The sequence below is a fragment of the Balearica regulorum genome, chromosome 1 (genome assembly GCF_011004875.1).
Source record: "Balearica regulorum gibbericeps isolate bBalReg1 chromosome 1, bBalReg1.pri, whole genome shotgun sequence".
NCBI classification, from domain to species: domain Eukaryota; kingdom Metazoa; phylum Chordata; class Aves; order Gruiformes; family Gruidae; genus Balearica; species Balearica regulorum.
In genome coordinates, this window is record NC_046184.1 from 216,661,356 (window position 1) to 216,679,128 (window position 17,773).

The window sequence follows — 17,773 nt, forward strand, 5'->3', positions numbered from 1 at the left end:
AAGGACTGGGTTTTTGCTACATCAATCAGTATTTTGATCCCTGAAGTCTCCTGCTGTCATCAAAAAATTAAAATATCAAATAACTCCAGTTGTTAACACGATCATTTTAAAAGCATAAAATAATCTTTGCTTTCGCATCTCTGAAGAATAAAAAAATTGTCATTTAGGGGTTTGGGGTTGGGTAGGCTGTAGTTGTACATAAAAAGCTGTTTCAGAGAGCCGACAGAGATGGTTTCTTGTTGCGCTGCTTCCACGCAGAGCAGTTTTATTCCATTTGCCTTTCAGTCTACTGATACAGATCCCTGCAAACGTCTGCGGTGGTGGCCACGCCGTCTTTCCTGAAGATAACCAACGAACGGACACTGCAGCTCTCTGCCTTCTCTTCGAGGCCAACATATGAAACCAGACATCGCTTATGGGATAAGCTTACAAGGTCTCTGGGGAAAGATAATGGCAGGGGGTGGGCTGGTGCTCTCAAAACAGCCTCTCCTCTGTGTCCAAGAGCCGCCGAGTGAGGGATAGGGATCGGTTTTCCTAAGAGGTCAGACGCGGTCTACAGGAGACACATTTATTACCCCTGCTCCAGAGTCACCTTGCGATTTAGCGATATTTTTCAGCAAATTATGATGAGGTTTTCTGAAATTGTTCCAGTTTAGTATTAAAAAGGGTCATAAAAATGAAGTTTCTATATGCTACCAAGTCGAGGAAGTAAAGGTTTACAGAAACATCTGGAAAATAAAGACGACATCTCATCAAGAGCAACTCAATACCTACTGCAATCCTGGCTGGAGATGCTGCTTCTAATAGAAACTCAATTTTAGACGGGCATTCCAGTGTAACCTTGCAAGTATTTTACTCTGCATTTCAATTTTGATAAGCTTTTTATCTGCATGGAGGTCAACATAATATATTATTTATCTGTTTGGAAATCCAAAGGAAAGGGTGAGAGACTGCACTGCATAAAACAATAAACTTGTGGAGGAAAATTAATACCGAGTGGATGGTTATTCCACCTTGCAGAAAGAGTATATTGCTGTTAGAGCACTTTGAACCAGAAATACTGCCCTGATAATCGTAATAATTTGTTCTGCTAATTCAAAAGTGCAGGAAAAGAAGGAATCTCCATCATTTATATAAATTTAAATAGGTGGTCCCCACTTCAACTGCTGATTCTTAAACACTGAACTATCTGCATTTGCAGAAAAATAAATCTGGAGATTATTTACCCAGTAAAGATACTATAAAATCACTACAGCATTGTTTGGAAAGCTTCACAGAAAAATAAAATTCAACAGGACAATAAAACAACATAAATAAAGTTAATTTTTCCTCCAGAAAAACAGACATTGCACATGCTTCTAAGAGCTGTATCATAATTTATTCTGAAACTGAGAGCTCATGTTACACTAACATCTGTTTAAAAGTTTGTAGCCAAATATTTTACAAAATACTGGTTTAGAGTATACGACTAGGTACCATACGATTCATTGTCCTCACTTGTTCGCAAACAAAACCGAAATGGTGCGTTGGGGTTTTTTTGTCTTTTAACCTCGAGTGGCTCGTTCAGCCTACCTCAAATGAAACCCAGAGGTGATGTAAGTGCTCCATGATAACGGCTGGAAGGAAGGAATATTTACAACTACCAACTAATATCTGAGACGCTTGCAAAGTGCGTTCCACCAGCATTTCTATTTCCCTCCTTATGTTATGTTTCGTCCAAGCCATATAGCGAGCATTAAAAAAAGATCATCGTTGAAAACTTGTAAGGCTTTATGTTTGGTGCAGTAGTGCCTTTTTGTAAACTCTGCTCACTCTTTAAAACAGGAGGCTTTCTCCTCGCTCCAATGAAATCCACAGAACACAAACAGAAAATAATTTAAATATTAAAAGTTCTTAGCTTTACATAAACACAAATAACTGTACTTGTAAAATGTTTCCTAGTGCCTTGCAGAAACAGATGGAACATCGCACTTTATTTGAAGGTACAGACCTGTCAAGACATAAATTACTTTAAAATGCTAACAGCCGGTTAAATGAAGTCAAGGTAGTTCAAGGCTTTCTTCCTTGAACTACCCCCTTTTTTTTGCATGGATTAACAGATCAATTATAGCAGCTTTTGCAATACCTACTTCTGATACCTTTACAGGAGGCAGCTGGATAACCTGCATTCTGCATCTTGAAGATCGCACAAGTCTTTCCTTCAGGTTTAACGTACGTCTTTTCTTAAATTCAGAACCGACTCTAACAAAAACCCACTTGTAATTGTCACTGCAAACCCAATTCAATCTAATCGCCGCAGCGTGATGTTAGATTTGCCGAGGTAGTTTTGACCAACTGCGTGTCACATTTTAAAAGATCCATTTCAAAGCAATTTTAATTTCAGATAACAGCTCAGAACATTGAACTCTCTTCAACAAGCTGGCTATTTATTTCTGTAACAACATTCATAGGAAGAGACTGAAAAGTAAATATATATTTTAGAAGTACGAAAGGTTTCTAATCATCATTTTTTTCTAAATAAAAATGATAAAAGTTTAATGAAAGCCCAAATACCTTCTTCAACTGCTGTTCCTTAAAGCACCTTACAGTCCTGGCTGGTTCAGAAATTAAGTTTTTATAGTTCTCACAGATGTTGAGTCGGGATTGGGCCACTTGCATCGTGCCTTCTAAAAGTGATTTCCAAACTGAGTACATGCTCCTAAAAGAATGAAACACAGAAAGGTTGTGGGCAGGAAGAAAGGGAGGCCAGGCATTACACTGAAATTATGGGTTGCCTTACAGAACAGTAGTATAATTCTTCAAAGGATTGCTTTTAAAAGTAAAGCTAAAGCACAATCCTTCATGCCGACCTAGCAAATATCTGCACTTTCAACAATAATTTTAACTGAAGTTTTACCAGAAGTAAAAATTTTCTCTCCTGTTTTGTGCTTCAATTTTTTGGCAAACATTTTCTGTCAAACCTGTTGCTCCAAGGGAACAGACCCTACAGAAACCAGCAGCCAAAGCCAGATCAGCTGCTGACAATTTTTTATAAGATCATGGACTTAGTGAGTTTGGGCATCTTGCAAATCAAGCAAATAGTTAGAAACTGCTCATCAATTTTGCCTTAGCTACCTGTAGCTCCTTCATCAGGCGTAACGGGCCAAAGACAATAACTGTAGCTGTGTAATGAGCTTTGCAGGGCCCCAATAATTCACCAGAGAAGCTCCCAAGCGCCCAAATCGGAAGGAGAAGGTGGAGCAGGGAGAGGGGGGGAAGAAGGCGACAAGATCTCCCCTGCAGCTGGTGTCAAGGGAAGATCCCCAGAGCTTGCAGAGCCCAGGTACTCAGCGATAGGGAGGGAGGGGGTGGCAGGTATTTGGAGAAGACCTCGGGGCTTTGTGGGTGTATCTGACGGCACAGAAGGCAGAAGAAAGGCTTGTTGAGTGGGGAGCAAACTGCAGGTAGGAGGGGTCTCTGTGTTACGGGAACGTTTTATATCCACTTAAGACTGATAATTCAGTTTATTTCTTCTTAGATACACAAGTGGTGAGAAGGGACTGAAAGTCCCAAAACCAAATCTATCACCAATTTCTTCCTGTTTGAAATAAAACTTGTCAGAATACAAAGAACACATTAAAATAAAGTATCTTAAAACTTTTTTCAAAATATTTAGGAGGTACTATTCAAAGGTGGGAGGCTTTCAGCAACTGAGTCATTTCTGTTTTCATGTTATGATCTACCTTTCATGTTAATGAAACATTTTGTAAACAACTGTTTCTTGCTTTGCCTCCTCCTTGCTATCAGATGTGATCTTCATGAAGAACAGCCCCCTAAAAAGAAATCTGTCACTGGCTTTTCCTATGAAGAAATCCACACACTGGTTACTCTAACCTTAAAGCTATTTACTAAAATATATATTCAGATACAAGGATTAATACCCAAACGGGGTGCACAATTACAGTTGTTGTCCTGTCTTGCCGTTTTATTTTTCCACTCTTCCTAAGTTATTAAAGTAATAAACATATATTTAAGACTAATATCAGAATTTCAGGGGGAAACAAAGCTTCATTTTTAACTGACAATGTTCTACAACAAAGAAAAAAATAACTTTAACTACAGAAGAGCAATGTTTCATTGTTCAGTAAAATAATTATACAAACTGAAATTACAGAGACAGCTATTTGGAGATATCCAACTGTTAAATTACCTATAATCACTTCGTTCATCAGCTTTTATTCCAAGCCAGTCCTTCTTTAAGTATTGGCTAGCCAGCTTCTGAATGCTCTGTTAAAAGAAGGGGGGGGAAAAAAAAAAAAAAAAAAGAAAGTTAAGAATAAGAAGTACCTAAAATAACATTTTGTGTTCGAGGCTCCACCGTTATCATGAACTGGAGAAGTTCTATTGCTCATAAAATCAGGCCTTTACTCAGAGGATTACAATAGATTAAGAGATTGAAAAAAGCACTTCATTTTTAATTATTAATGTTAATTACACTCTTTAGTCTCTGTGTTTCACTTTGCACGGTCTCAGAAAATCAATAACAACATTTTCATATTCAAGCTCAGAGAGCAGCAAAATTTAATTTGTAAACAACGCTGCGGCGGCAGTTCCTCCTTCGGCTCGTAATCTCATTGAACAGTATATATTGCTTACGAATCGAGTACCATCAAATAGAAAAGATGATGTATATTATGGATAACGGGTTTATGAACACTAAGCAGCGTTCCTGCTTCTTCAAAGGAACCAGCACCAGAGAAGCACTCTCCAGCTTTTGTATAAAAATCTATTTAGCAAAGACCTTGGAGACTTGGGTTGAAATTCCCTTTGCAGCTAAGAAAAATCAACCCCTCAGATGCTTTCCAAAGCGTGCATCCTGAGGAGAAGCCTAGGGCGACACATCTTCGCAGCTGACCCACTCAACAAGAAGCACAGAAAAGTATCATTTCTTTACATTTTTCATAGTATATATTATATATATACACTATTTCATAGTGTGTGTGTATATATATATAAGATGCTATCACCTGCTAGGACAGCCTTTAAGTTCTCTTAGAGAAAAATATCAGAAGTATCTCAAAAAGCACAACCAGATTTCATTCTTGTCTCACCAGCCCATTTGAGGCTAAAGATTTATTATTCAGCTTACAATCTGATTGAAACTTTCATATAGGAAAATGTTAATTGTTGCTAATATATCACTAGTAGAAAACGTACGCTCCCTCCTATTAAATATATCTATTTCACCATAGAGTTCCACTCCAACTGCTCTGAACCGATCTGCTGAGCTGGGTACCACGTTTGGGTGTTAACGATGCTTACAGCTGGCTTTATGCTAATAGTCCTCGTCAAGCCAATGCCTGAGAGCTGTTATTTCCCATTCCGAGCTTCCGCATCTTCCCAAATTACTTTCATTTCCATTGCACTTACTGGTCAGTTAAGGATCATTTTCAAATTCCACGTTGATATTTCATGGTGGAACACGAAATACATGAACATACCTGTTCACCTGTACAGTCAGTAATTCTTTTCACAGGTAAAGTTATGCCTATAACCATAAATTCTTGCATATCCACTGCAGTTTCTTCCATTTTGCTTTAAAAGCTGCACAAATTGCATTAGGTAGCAGTTAAAAACCCCAGATAAAAGGAAAAATAACATTCCTTTCATTCTGGCAGAGCAATTTGTGATGAGATTTGGAGCTTTATTAGGTACCCCCACCTGGTGCTATTTTCATGTTTCCATCCCTTCTGCATCAGACTCCACCTATGAGATCTGCCCCAAGATGCTGAACAAACATTCACAAACACAAAACTAACCACCAAAAAAACCCCTCACTGACAGTTGAGGACAAGCTATGCCAAAATTAAAAATGCAAAGAAGTCATGACAGGGATAAATAAAGCCATTTTTTCACCCAGAAACCCTATTACCCATGTCAGCACATCAACTATAAAAGTAGCCGTGATTAACCATTTATTGCCAAACTGAACACGATCGCCACCGAAATCAATGAAACGTTGAAGAGAGGGCTCCAGGTGCAGTGAAGATGTCGGATCATTTAGTATTCGTTCATGAAAACTGACAAACGCGAACGTATGGGTTTTAATTAGAGCGGTACAGTAAGTTTGCTTTCTTAAACTTTATGCTGAATGTATCTTTCTTCTGGTATGAGATCCTCCTTGTTCCGTTCTCAATAACATTTCTTGTTTTGCTGTACCGAAACAAAGAATACCACTGTTGGGCTCAAGCAGGGAAGTCCACGGATTGTTTAACCTTTGGCATCACTCGACTTCACCCGCAGCCATGGAGCGTGCTCATTTCTTCCTCAAAGGTGCACATCAATCATGTTTAACAGGCTTGAGATAATGATATTTAAACGCAAGAATAACTCGGGAGAGAGGCAAGAACAGAAGTCCACGCAGAATGCTCTCAGTATTGTTTGATGACACGTTTCCTCAATATTTATTTAAAATACTTTAGAGAATGGGACAGAGCTTCACTGAGTAAAGGCGCTAGCAAAAATGACAACGCAAATCCCCACCCAAAGTTGAGTGAAATCCATAAAACCTCTTCTTCTCTCAGTTTCGTTGGGCTACAGACAGTTGGAGTGTTCACATCTTAAAACCCTGTTCAGGAGAAGCAACATCGCGAGGTCGGTGTATCTGCATCCCTCCTGAGCCCTGCATCCCACCGTGCTGGGCACCTCCACGTGCCGTGCAAAGGCACGGGCCTGCCCTCAAAGCCTTTGATATCTGAAAAACTAAAACAATTTTTAGTATAAATATGTAAAACTGTAGTTCACAAAACTACGATAAAAGTCTTCTCTCTGATGGTTGTGAATCAAGGTTTTTTTGTTTTTCCACTTCATTCTAAGGTGTCTATCATTGAATTTGACTCAAAGTTTAGTTAACTATTTTCAAATGGGAGTAACAATTGATTTATTTTAAAATATGCTATTTTTAATCAATAATTATTGATGTGAAAGGTCAAAAATATCTGAAATCCCCTGCAAGCGCTCTGCAACCTCTGCTCACCCTTTGTCAAAAGAAATGTACTTGGTCACTCCACTGGTGTGTGTTATTAACACACAAAGCAGGATTTAGGAAGAGCAAATCTAAAATAGCCTAAACAGACCGGCTGTCACACAAACCCAATTTTAACTCATCTGAGGAAGACCCATAGCCTTCCTCCACAGCTTGGTTTTCCCTTCCTCTTCCTCATCAAAAGGCACGTTGCATCGCTATGCTACAAACACGTTAATGTTACACATTCGTGGGCACTTCAACCGTTTGCAAATCTGCCTGACAGATGGACGGCTGGGACAGAAAATTGTGTCAATCAATCATCTGAGGAATCAACACCTAGAAAAGAAATTTTGCTGAATGGAAAGACCATCAAAAAATCAACGCAGATTCATGTATGCTCCAGTTCATATTTCCCAGTGCTGCAGGAGCTAGTTGATGTTCCCCTATTACCAGATCTTACCTCAAAGCTATTTATTGGTATGTCCTAGTAAAGTCAGTTGTGACAGATACTGGGGGAAGAAAAAAAATAAAATATATTTGCTATTAATACTAACAGAAATAAGTAATTACCGACAGAAAAGGAAAGATGTCCCAAATTAAAAGATCATTGATAGAAAAGTATGGGGCTTTTAAAAAGATGTATTAACAATGCTTTTCAAAGCTGTCCTAAGATCTTTGTCTGTAATAATTGAGAGGTGCTCATGACAGCCCCTAAAACCTATTATCGATTGCATGGTGGACGCTAGCTGATGTAACATTGAGTTTTGGAAAATCTCTATCAACCGGACAAATTTAGTGCTCTTTTGCACTTAGGTGGTTTCAATATCTTGCATCATTTTGATCATTTTTCTTTATCAGAGCAGAATGCATCAACCAACCCCTTATAACTTTCATTTCTACAAAGAAATCTACACTCCGCTATTATTGTTTCAGAAGAAAAGGAACCTTGAATCGAGAAGGACAGAGAAATACTGTTGTCTGAGTAATCTTTAATATTCAGTGTACCAAGGAACTCCGACGTAGGCTGTAAGCAAACAGTCCAAATAATCCCTCCGAGTGGAAAAAAAGGAAATGGATGGGAGAAAAAGCCCAGCCAGAAGGTAAGGCCTGAGGCAACATGCTAAATAGGAGGCTGGCAGAGGAGAAGGGCATATGGAGAGCAGCTGCTGCTAAAAGGTCTATGACTGAAAAGCTTCAAAAAAACCCCAACCCAAACCAAAACCCGTGCCGTTTGCAGCGGTGGTGGGACCCTGAAACAGCAGCAACGGAGAAGATGCAAAGAAGAATTGAAGCAGGAAGAAAGGAGAGAGTTCCTACCTGAAGCCAGGGCTGAGTTGGGAAGATGATGCCCTGTACATTTAATATCCATTATCTCTTACGTGATGTTAATACACTATTTTTCTAGTTTGAAGAACAACTTTTCCAAGCACTGATCACTGACATGTGACAAAAAATAATGCCTTTTTTTTTTTTTTTTCCCCACAGATACACGCATGGCAATTTGCTTGACTGATCCTGGAGATCGCTGCCTATGGATTATGTGCAGCAGCAGCAGCTTTCTGCCAGGATTTTATTTACTAAGTGGCATTATTTTGTTCGCTAAGTATTCTTCTGGCAGGCAAACACTCCACAAGGGAGAGGGTTTTAGCATCTCTCTCTTTACTTGACTTCTTCTCCGGAAGGAGTGAGGTTATTCCCAATTCAACTGACTTCACAGAAGTTTGGAAGCCAGCTGTACTATTCAACACCTGCAACTTAAGGCTCTCCAAGAAAAATTAATATGCTTATTATGTATAATAGTAATAGTTTTATTATGTATAAATTCTCATTATCGGACCCTTTCATGGCTTGCGCGCAAGAGAGCTTTGCTCCATTCTGGTTTTAAATGAAAAAAAAAATAAAAAATGTTCAGTAATGTTGGACCATTATTATTGTGAGTTGCATGCGAGATGGAAAATTTTATTTCAGTACTTCTGGTTCTTCAAAAGTAAAATTGAGTTACATGAAGACTTTCTTGCCATTGTAAAAACAGCAGTTTGACTGCTATCTGGTATTTTTAAAATCAACTTTTAGTTGTAGGAGAGTAAGACTAGTTGAGAATGAAGAAAAACTGCCACATACTGATAATCCTCCAAAAAAGCGAAGAAAAAACCCCACAGCACTGAGCTATGTGAAATTTCTACATTTTGAAGAATGCTTCTACTACAAAAGTGAAAAAAAATAAGGCATATTGAAAAAAAGACATTTCAGATGCTTGTGCTTCCCCAATGCTCTCAGATTCTTTTCTTAAATTAGTAAGATTTTACGTGACTTTAAGCTATCTCAATGAGTCTGACTCAATACTTAGTGCCACAAATTCCGTAGACAGCTTTATCAATCATACAGATGTTTTCCTCCACAAGCTCGAAGAGTAATTTGAAACATATTTTATGCTGTTGCCAATCTCTTCAAAACATTTGGACAGGGAGAAGGGAACGTGTGGGAGCGGAAAATGTAATGCAGTCTGCGTGGTGAGAAGAAGACTCCAGCTCCTGAATACAGAAGAACGATTTAATCTCAATATTAAATTCCAAGGTAGTTATTAAGTGTTCACAGCGATTATTTAAAGTGGTATTTTATTTACTAGAGCTAGATTCAATAAAACCTTTAATGATTTAATGAGAATGAACTCTGTTCAGCATAGGCTCGATCCAGGGATTCCACGCAGGATATGACTCGGTCCAATTTACATTATAAGCTGACGACAAAAACACTGTCAGACACAATTATTTTGCTTGGAGCTTACACAGGGCCTTAGGCAATGAGACCCGGGACTAAAGTGCCGCTGCAGCACAAATAAAAATGAAAACAACTCACATAACAGGCAGCACATGGACCGCCACGGCGCATCCTAATACTTTCTAAAAGACGTAGATCAAAACTACACCGGGACTGTTTATCAGCATTGCCTTTAATATGGTTAAACGATCAATAAATGAGGGGTTTGCGTATCTGCAGCATCAATTGTAAAACTCCCCAGAAACATTACGCAAGGCTGGTTATCTAATGCAAAGCTGCATCTCTAATTGTGCTGCTTCTCCTTTCTGGAGACGGGATATTCCTTCCTACCATTAGATGATTTCAGTTCCAGAAAATACGGAGTTTCGTTCTTTCATTCGCAAACTCTTTCCAAGCTGCTGATATTTGAAGCATGACAAGAAGGCAAAGGAAAACAAAGGGGAAAGCTGAGAAATGAATTTACAAGCAGTTAAATATCACCTAGGCCACTCCTGCTATCAGGCTTAGCAAAGGAAATGTCATATCTCTTATCCTTCATGGATTTTGATCATTTGTTAAGTTAAAGTTAAGAGTTAAAACCGTTACTTCACCGGAAGCCTGTTAATTCTTTCCGAAACAACTTACTCCTGGAGTTTAGCATTTTTCTATATTCGTTTCATAAAAAGACATTAAAAAAATAAAATAAAGCCCCCAAGAATTGCTTATTCACTGGTAGAAGGAGTATCTGTGAGATACTACAGAAAGGCAAAAGGCCATCTACTTGACCCCACGTTGGTGAAGACCATAGGGAAAAATCGTGGAGTCTTATCCCAATGCCTGACGACTTTTAGTCTAATGTGCTTAATATCACTTACTGCAATTTCCAGCATGCTATACAGCGGATAAACCGAAAAATCTTAGTGTTTCAAGACTTCCTGAACGCTTTAAACATGCGTCTCTTCCTTCAAACCTGAGTTTTTCAGCCTTAGTTCGTAACCTGCTTATTTCCTTTGCCCCCAATTTTCACTGCTCTCGTCTGGTCTCTCTCCTGTTGGTCCAGATCTTCCCTGAAACACAGCAGCCAACACTTGAAGGACAGTACACTGGTTTTCCAGGATGATTTTGAACTTCAGTGCTGTTGGCAGACTCACCCGCTGCCCATCCTGAGTCAATATGAGTAAATTTAATAATCACGCACCCTACTCCATCCTCCAGGCTATCAATGATAGCACTACTACCCGATTACGGACAGGTCCTAAGAAACCTCCTTCATTTTAGCAGAGAACTATTTGATAACTGCATGCTTTTCCAAATGTTTTTCATCACGGTTTTGTCATTTTATCCAGACCACATTTCCCTAGCATGCATTTCAGACCACCACATGAAAGAATCAATAACATCCCTAAAGCCAAGACACCAAGCACCTTCTCTATTTGCAGACCTGTTGTTACCCTGTAATGGCAAAAAATTACACGGAACTGGTGTTAAGTGTTTTTTCGTAACACTTCTATTTGTTGCTGCAATCTTTTCTAGGAATCGAAACTAACCTGAATGATATATAACTTAACTCTTCCTCCCTCAGCACTCTTTTCAAAAAAACTTGGCACCAAGTTTGCCCCTTTTTCCAAAGGTTTCAAAGACAACACTCACAGCTTTAAGGCAGGAAATTATCTGAGGCTAAATCCTCTGCAGCCAAGCTGACTGGACCTAGAGCCAATTCAGATTTATTAATCAAAATATCTTCTAACCTATTATATTCCTGATCTTTCATCAGGCCAAGATTGATATATAACCTAGGGATTAATATGAGCCAATCTACCCACACTGCTCTACTTCACTTGGCAAAACAGAAATGTTGGAAGTTTCTTTATCTGTGTGTATCTGTTATTGAGAGTATGCTGATAGATTCTTTCAATAAATTTTAACTGATAAAACCATAGTTTACAAAGCTTCAAATTGTTTGCTTTCTCTACAAGTTCTCCTGTCTTTGGCTTTCGAAGTTTAGGATTTTAGGCGCTCCAAAAAAATAATTCTCATCTTCACGATGTGGCACTATGTCCATAACTAAATTGCAGATCCTTCCAACTCTGAGCAAGTTACAAACTAGAATAAAACCAGTTACAATGACCAAGCTAAGTATTCATCTGTATAAATTATTTTCACATTTTAAATTATATATTTTAAATTGCTAAACTAGAGATATGTTGCCATTCAGAAATATTCCAGGTTATTTTTAAGGCCTTTTGTGAAATTACTCACACAAAATGTCTAGGTTGACGCAAAACTCTCTCAAGGTACAGTCCGATGAATTATTTCAACATGTTTTCTCTTCTACATCCGCTGTAGTGAGAGCCAGCTTGAAGTTTAGGTACCCTCTTTTTGCAGACACAGCAATTTTTAGCTCCACAACCTATGAGGAGGTACAACATGCCAAGCAAACAGACATCCCCCATCTCCTCGAGACACCAACAGCAGGAGAAGTGGGCTAAGCAAAATTCCCCCCCCCCAGTCTCCGGGTTTGAAACGCGGGAAACTGCTCAAAATTTATTTAGTCTTCAAAAATATAAGTAGCTTATGTTTAGACCACATACAAGTACTCATCCTTATACTCGTGAAGCTGTTCTTCATAAACTTAAATACGGAGTCCTTTTTGATAGCTAGCTTTCCTAAAGTCCCTATGAAATTGTTAGAAAACCTCAGGAAAGGGCAGAGCCTTAGATGATATCAAGAGAATTCAGAAGGTTCCCACCACATCATTTTTCTGTGTAGCTGAAGGCAGATTAGCAATTCTGGAGAAGAAATTTGTTTGCATCTTGGTTTAAAAGTCTGTGCTTCTGGAGCAAATCCCCACTCCTAATAGATAAACCAAATTCCTGTATGGTATTACTGAACAGGGAACTATTGCTTCTAGTTTCTTAAAAAGTAGATTTCTTTTCCATCGTACTACACTAGACAATGCAATTTTTGGCTGAGTTAATTTTTATACTTTTAGGTAAACTTTTACCAATTTGGACCTGACTAGCACATCCAGACATTAAGGACAAAGCCTCTGAAACCCATTTAGCATTCCACGAACATTCAGCATAGCGGATGACTGATGGTTTTTTGCTAGATGAACAGCCTTTCTATCAGTGTCAGATGCCACACTGCAACAGAAAGCTTGGCAGAACCTCCTGTCTGTAGATGGAAGATATTTTACCTTCAGACCCCACAAAGATGAGGTAAGAAGCACCAACACCAAAATTTAACTAACCCTCGATAGAGGAAGAGTGCAGTTTCTTCCAAAATCCCCTTCTGCAGCTCCTGCACCCACTCCAAACTTATTCAACATCTTCTCAAGGCTCCAGAATAGTTGTAAATCAAGAGGGCGAACCCCACCATTTATAAGGATTCCCTAAGTATCAAGGCACAGACCACATAAAACTGGTATTAAAAGACTGAAGAGAATGAAGTCATGGCTAAGCATCTGGGTTTCTCCATTTACAGGTCTGATCGCTACCGTTAATTCAAAGTAAAGTTTCTCAGGACACAGCATCTTCACCTATGCAAAATATAATCCAAATATCACATGTAAAAGTGAGAGTAAAAAAGCAGTTGTATCACTCACTCAAAAGAAGAACTACTTTCACGCTTCCTGGTCCCACAAGTCTCTCCCCACTGTCTGTGAAATAAATGCCACATCCTTCCTCTGTCTCAAACAAGCCGCTTGCACAAACCTTTTCTGAGCAAGCACTGTCAGGCTGAAGTATTTTTCTTCCCTGTACAACTTTCTCTTTGAACTGCTGAGAAATTAGTACTTGCGCCAAGTACAAAACGGACTCTACGGACTCCTGAAATGCTGATTGCCTCCTTCTCCCCACCCAAGGGGGAGCTCTGTGTTAGTGGAGAGAAAGAAGGACAAGGATCATGATCCGGTGCTGGGGGAAAAAGCAAAGCACCAATTAGGACCCCCCCCAAAAAAGCAAGAGCTTCTCAAATTCTCACCTTCTTCATGCTTATCTCCACTGAATCAGGACAGGATGTCATAGGCGAAGACGGAACTAGGGATTAAAAATTGACGTTAACTAGTTCACCTGCCTGATGGAAGAATTTGAAAGAGAAAAATTTTATCATCCTTTCAGTGAAACAACTCTAACCGCATCCATCTGCACCAGGGAACCACACGAGCACTTTCCACACCGCCGCTGGAACCAGGTTCTGATTCCAGACATTTGTTAAAAAAAGTACCAGAAAGGTTAATAAATTTGATAATCCACTCATGCAGTTCTCCCGCCCTCAGTAACTTCAACCTGGTATGGCCAACACTTGCTCTTTTTTCTTCCTTCTAAAAAAATTTTTTTTTTTTCCACCTCCCCCCCAAAAAAAAAGAAAAAAAAATACATATTTATAATCTAACCAAACCCTTTTTGGAGACTGGCCAAACGACGCTGCCAGTTGACCCTGACTGTAAGCCTGGTTTGTAAAGGAACCCAAAAATCAAAGTTTTTGCTTTCAAAATATCCTTTAGTGCTTAATGGCAGAGAAGCGCTTGAAAACAGCCCAATTCATGCAGATGTACAGAAAAATGAAGCAAAAGAAGGGAACTGTACAAGAATAAAAACACTGAGACACTGGATGGGACGCTAAAAATATAGCAAGTAAGCCACAGTAGAATGTAACATTACAGAATGCATCTATTTTCTTACGTAATTACATTAAAGTGTAGAAAGATATGAAAACAAAGTGTAAATTGAAAACACAGGCCGGAAATTATCTGAAAATAGGGTGATAAAATTACATACTAGATCAGTCATCCACAAAAACAGATTAAGCAACAATAAAAAGACTCTTCAAAATCAGAGATTTACGGAGACTGTAGGAAAGGGGAGTTTAAGAAAACTTGAAATACACATATGATATCAAAAGTAGTACATTAATTGAGGATGTTCAGTTAAGGAAAATTCCACCGTCCGTTTCTACTTCCAATCGATTACAATATAAAACACACATAGCTGAATTTTGACCTGGTGAAATACTGAGTTTCAGAGAAGAATTAAATAAAGGGTAAGTTCAAATTAAAACCAGCTTTAAAAGCCTGCAAGCACAGTATCACAGAAAGATGAAAATATTCTCATAACTGCAGTCCCTGTTTGAGACTATCAATGAAATGCAGAATTATGAACTAAGCAGAATAAGAACCTTCCCGAAATTAAAGGCGTTAATCTTCAGTTTATTTAAAGAAAACAGATGTATATGGCAACAGCATATGATTCAGAAAAATAGTTGAAGAGACTCGGAACAGGAGACAGAAAGGGTGATAATATCTGTTAAAACTGAATATTTATATTATCAAATACTGCTGAAACCCACCAAAGAATCAGCAGATACAAACTAAAGAAAGTTAATGTACAGCAATAGGTAGGTTATCTGATATACTCATTAAAAGAAAAAACCCATCACAGATACTAACCTATAAGAGCATAGTAGACACAAGATAAGCATGATGGTGTCTTTCAGTATAAGCCAAAATATATTAAGAATTGTTCTTGAAAACACTTCCAATGCAGTAGCTTCCATTGACGTAAGTTAACAGTCAGCTAGAAAATATTTAGTACAGTGCCAGAAGAAATTGCAAAAATGTATATTGGGATGAAGACAAAATGGAGTATTTATTAACATCAACAAGAAGGATAAAAACCGTAGGTGACCTCAGTGAAGATCATACAGAGATACTTCTATAAATTCCAGAGTGTAATGATGCCAAGAGGAGTTCTCTGGCTCTATCAACAGTGGCAACGGCATCCCAGCCACCAAACTGGCTTATACAGCTACACAGCTCATCTCTCGAATCTGAAAGGTTCTCGTATTTTCTAAAAAACTGCAGACAAATAAACTGACAGCAGCCCCACAGACTCAGCTTCCGTGCCGAAGGTACCTTTGGTCCCCAGGCAAGCACCACGCACCACCGTCCCTCGGTAACACGCGGTACAGCTGCGTTTGGGATGCTTTGGCGAAACGTGGCATTTTGAAGAAATCGGGAATACAGAGGAATACACGAGTTGAAGGGTTTTATTAGTTGGATGCAGGAGCATAGATTTGGCATCTCTTAACCTAACTCAAGTTAGTCTAGTTTAAGGTAAGTAATTCACTGAAATATCCCGTGTACACACAAACCAGCAGACTCTGTGATCTTAATGTATTTGTTCACTCTAAAGTTACTTTGAACTAGTTCAAAAAGCAGTGAAACATTAGAAGAGCTACAAAGACAGCATCTAGGAATGCTGGACTAAAACAAAGACTGCTTGGCGACCTCTCTATCTTGTTTCAGAGACAGATTGCTACTGAAAATAGTATTTAAGGCTTTACCAAGTCAGCCACAGAGCCCAGGACTGTAAAATTATGGTTCTCTCATCCTCGTTGTGTGATTTTGCATCTATATGTATAAATAAAGCATAAATATGCATAGGGGTTTTTTTAAAATAATGCCATTCATGAGAATTCAATTTCTGAATATTTAATATTTTGAGAAAGCATAACAACGAGCATTGTAAGGAATCTCAGAAGGTGAGGAACTGCAAAACAATTCTGGCAGCTATTCCTTCCAAGTTATTAGAGCTCTTAATTAGTGAATCTGAATGCTCATCTCTAATAAACATTTCTTGAAAGAGTCTGCATTTTATCGCACTACAAACAGACTGCAAATCATTCCTTCTTTCCATTCTCCATCTGCAGAGGAATACATCTTACATTTACTCTCTTCTGTGTTGTAAAAAGCATTTCTGAATTTGTTTCATTCTCCGGCCGTTTCTGAAGTTGCCCGGTGTTATTCATTCTAAGTGTCTTCGCAACTGAGCGGGTCGGCATTTTCTGTTCTGTGGGAACTTCTTAATTAAAGGTTCACATGATTACAAAGCATTGACACAGCTCCACGTTTTATGTGGCACAAAGCTTGTTTTTTTTTTTTCCATCCTAAAACAGCTGGCAGATAACTATTAAAGTTGTTGTGCTTCACATAATATTTATTGATCAGTTTATAACAACCAAAATGTTACTATCCTGAAGTTTAGCACACTACAGTGTCAAAATTTATTTTGCATTGGGTAATTAGCTACCCAGCTTGTCGGATCTTCAGAATATGGAACTTAGGTAATCCTTCATATTCAAATTTTATAAGTCAGGTTTTGGCATTAGTTTAAACATCTACATCATATTGTGGGGGAAAACACAAAGATCTGCCTGAAAACACAATGCCATATTTTTAATGAATTTGGTATGTTTTGGTTTATTTTGGTATTCGGTATGGCTGGCAAAGTTTACACGAACTAATTTGGCTCTGGAAATCATTATCATCATTATTCAGACTGCCCAGTTTTCTCAGTGGGTTTCTTTTAACTAGTATTTCTTGTCCACTCTGTTTCAAGTATTCTTTTTAAACACTAAACCTCAAAAGCCTACTTTTAGCACTGCTGAACTCTCACATCCTCTAATACAAGATGATGACGATAACAATAATAATACTAAAGACTGTACACAGTCAGTCTGTTTCTACAGCTATATATTTATTAACTTATGTAGACTGGGTCAACTGAGCAAAGTACCTTTTCCTCAAACATCTCAGAAAACACATATTTGCACAGAAAATAGATGACCTAATTGTACATTCACACACTGCAAGTGTTAGTGGTACCCCCATCCCGCCACGGCACCACGTTGCCTCAACCATCACACGCCGTCTAAGCGATTAATGCAGTTTTCTCCAAGAAACTTTTATTTTCTGTGACAGTGTCCTTGATGCCAGACATCTTTTAGGTTTGGGGAGTATTTCACATGTTCTCGTTGGAAAAGGAGTATCCTGATAAGGACAAATTACACCATTTATTCTGAAATATAGACTTTAAATACAAACACTTTCATCATTTATACGATAAAATCTGATGATGTGAGGAGGCACAAGGCCAAACCTATCCAATTCACTAGTCATTTCCAAGTTTTGCTCACTACCATCTTCTCTTCCTCCACTAATACAACAGC

The 17,773-nt window shown here is 38.5% G+C and overlaps 1 protein-coding gene across 2 annotated transcripts in view; it reads right to left on the reverse strand.

Moving 5' to 3' along the window:
* The window catches only part of FCHSD2 (FCH and double SH3 domains 2), a 166,043-nt gene that overhangs the window by 73,733 nt on the left and 74,537 nt on the right, over positions 1-17,773 (reverse strand). For both annotated transcript variants that reach the window (XM_075742599.1, XM_075742600.1), the window contains 2 exons: positions 4,190-4,266; positions 2,554-2,698 (listed from right to left, as the gene is read on the reverse strand). In XM_075742599.1, the coding sequence (XP_075598714.1) occupies positions 2,554-2,698; positions 4,190-4,266 (222 nt within the window). The remainder of the gene's footprint in view (positions 1-2,553; positions 2,699-4,189; positions 4,267-17,773) is intronic.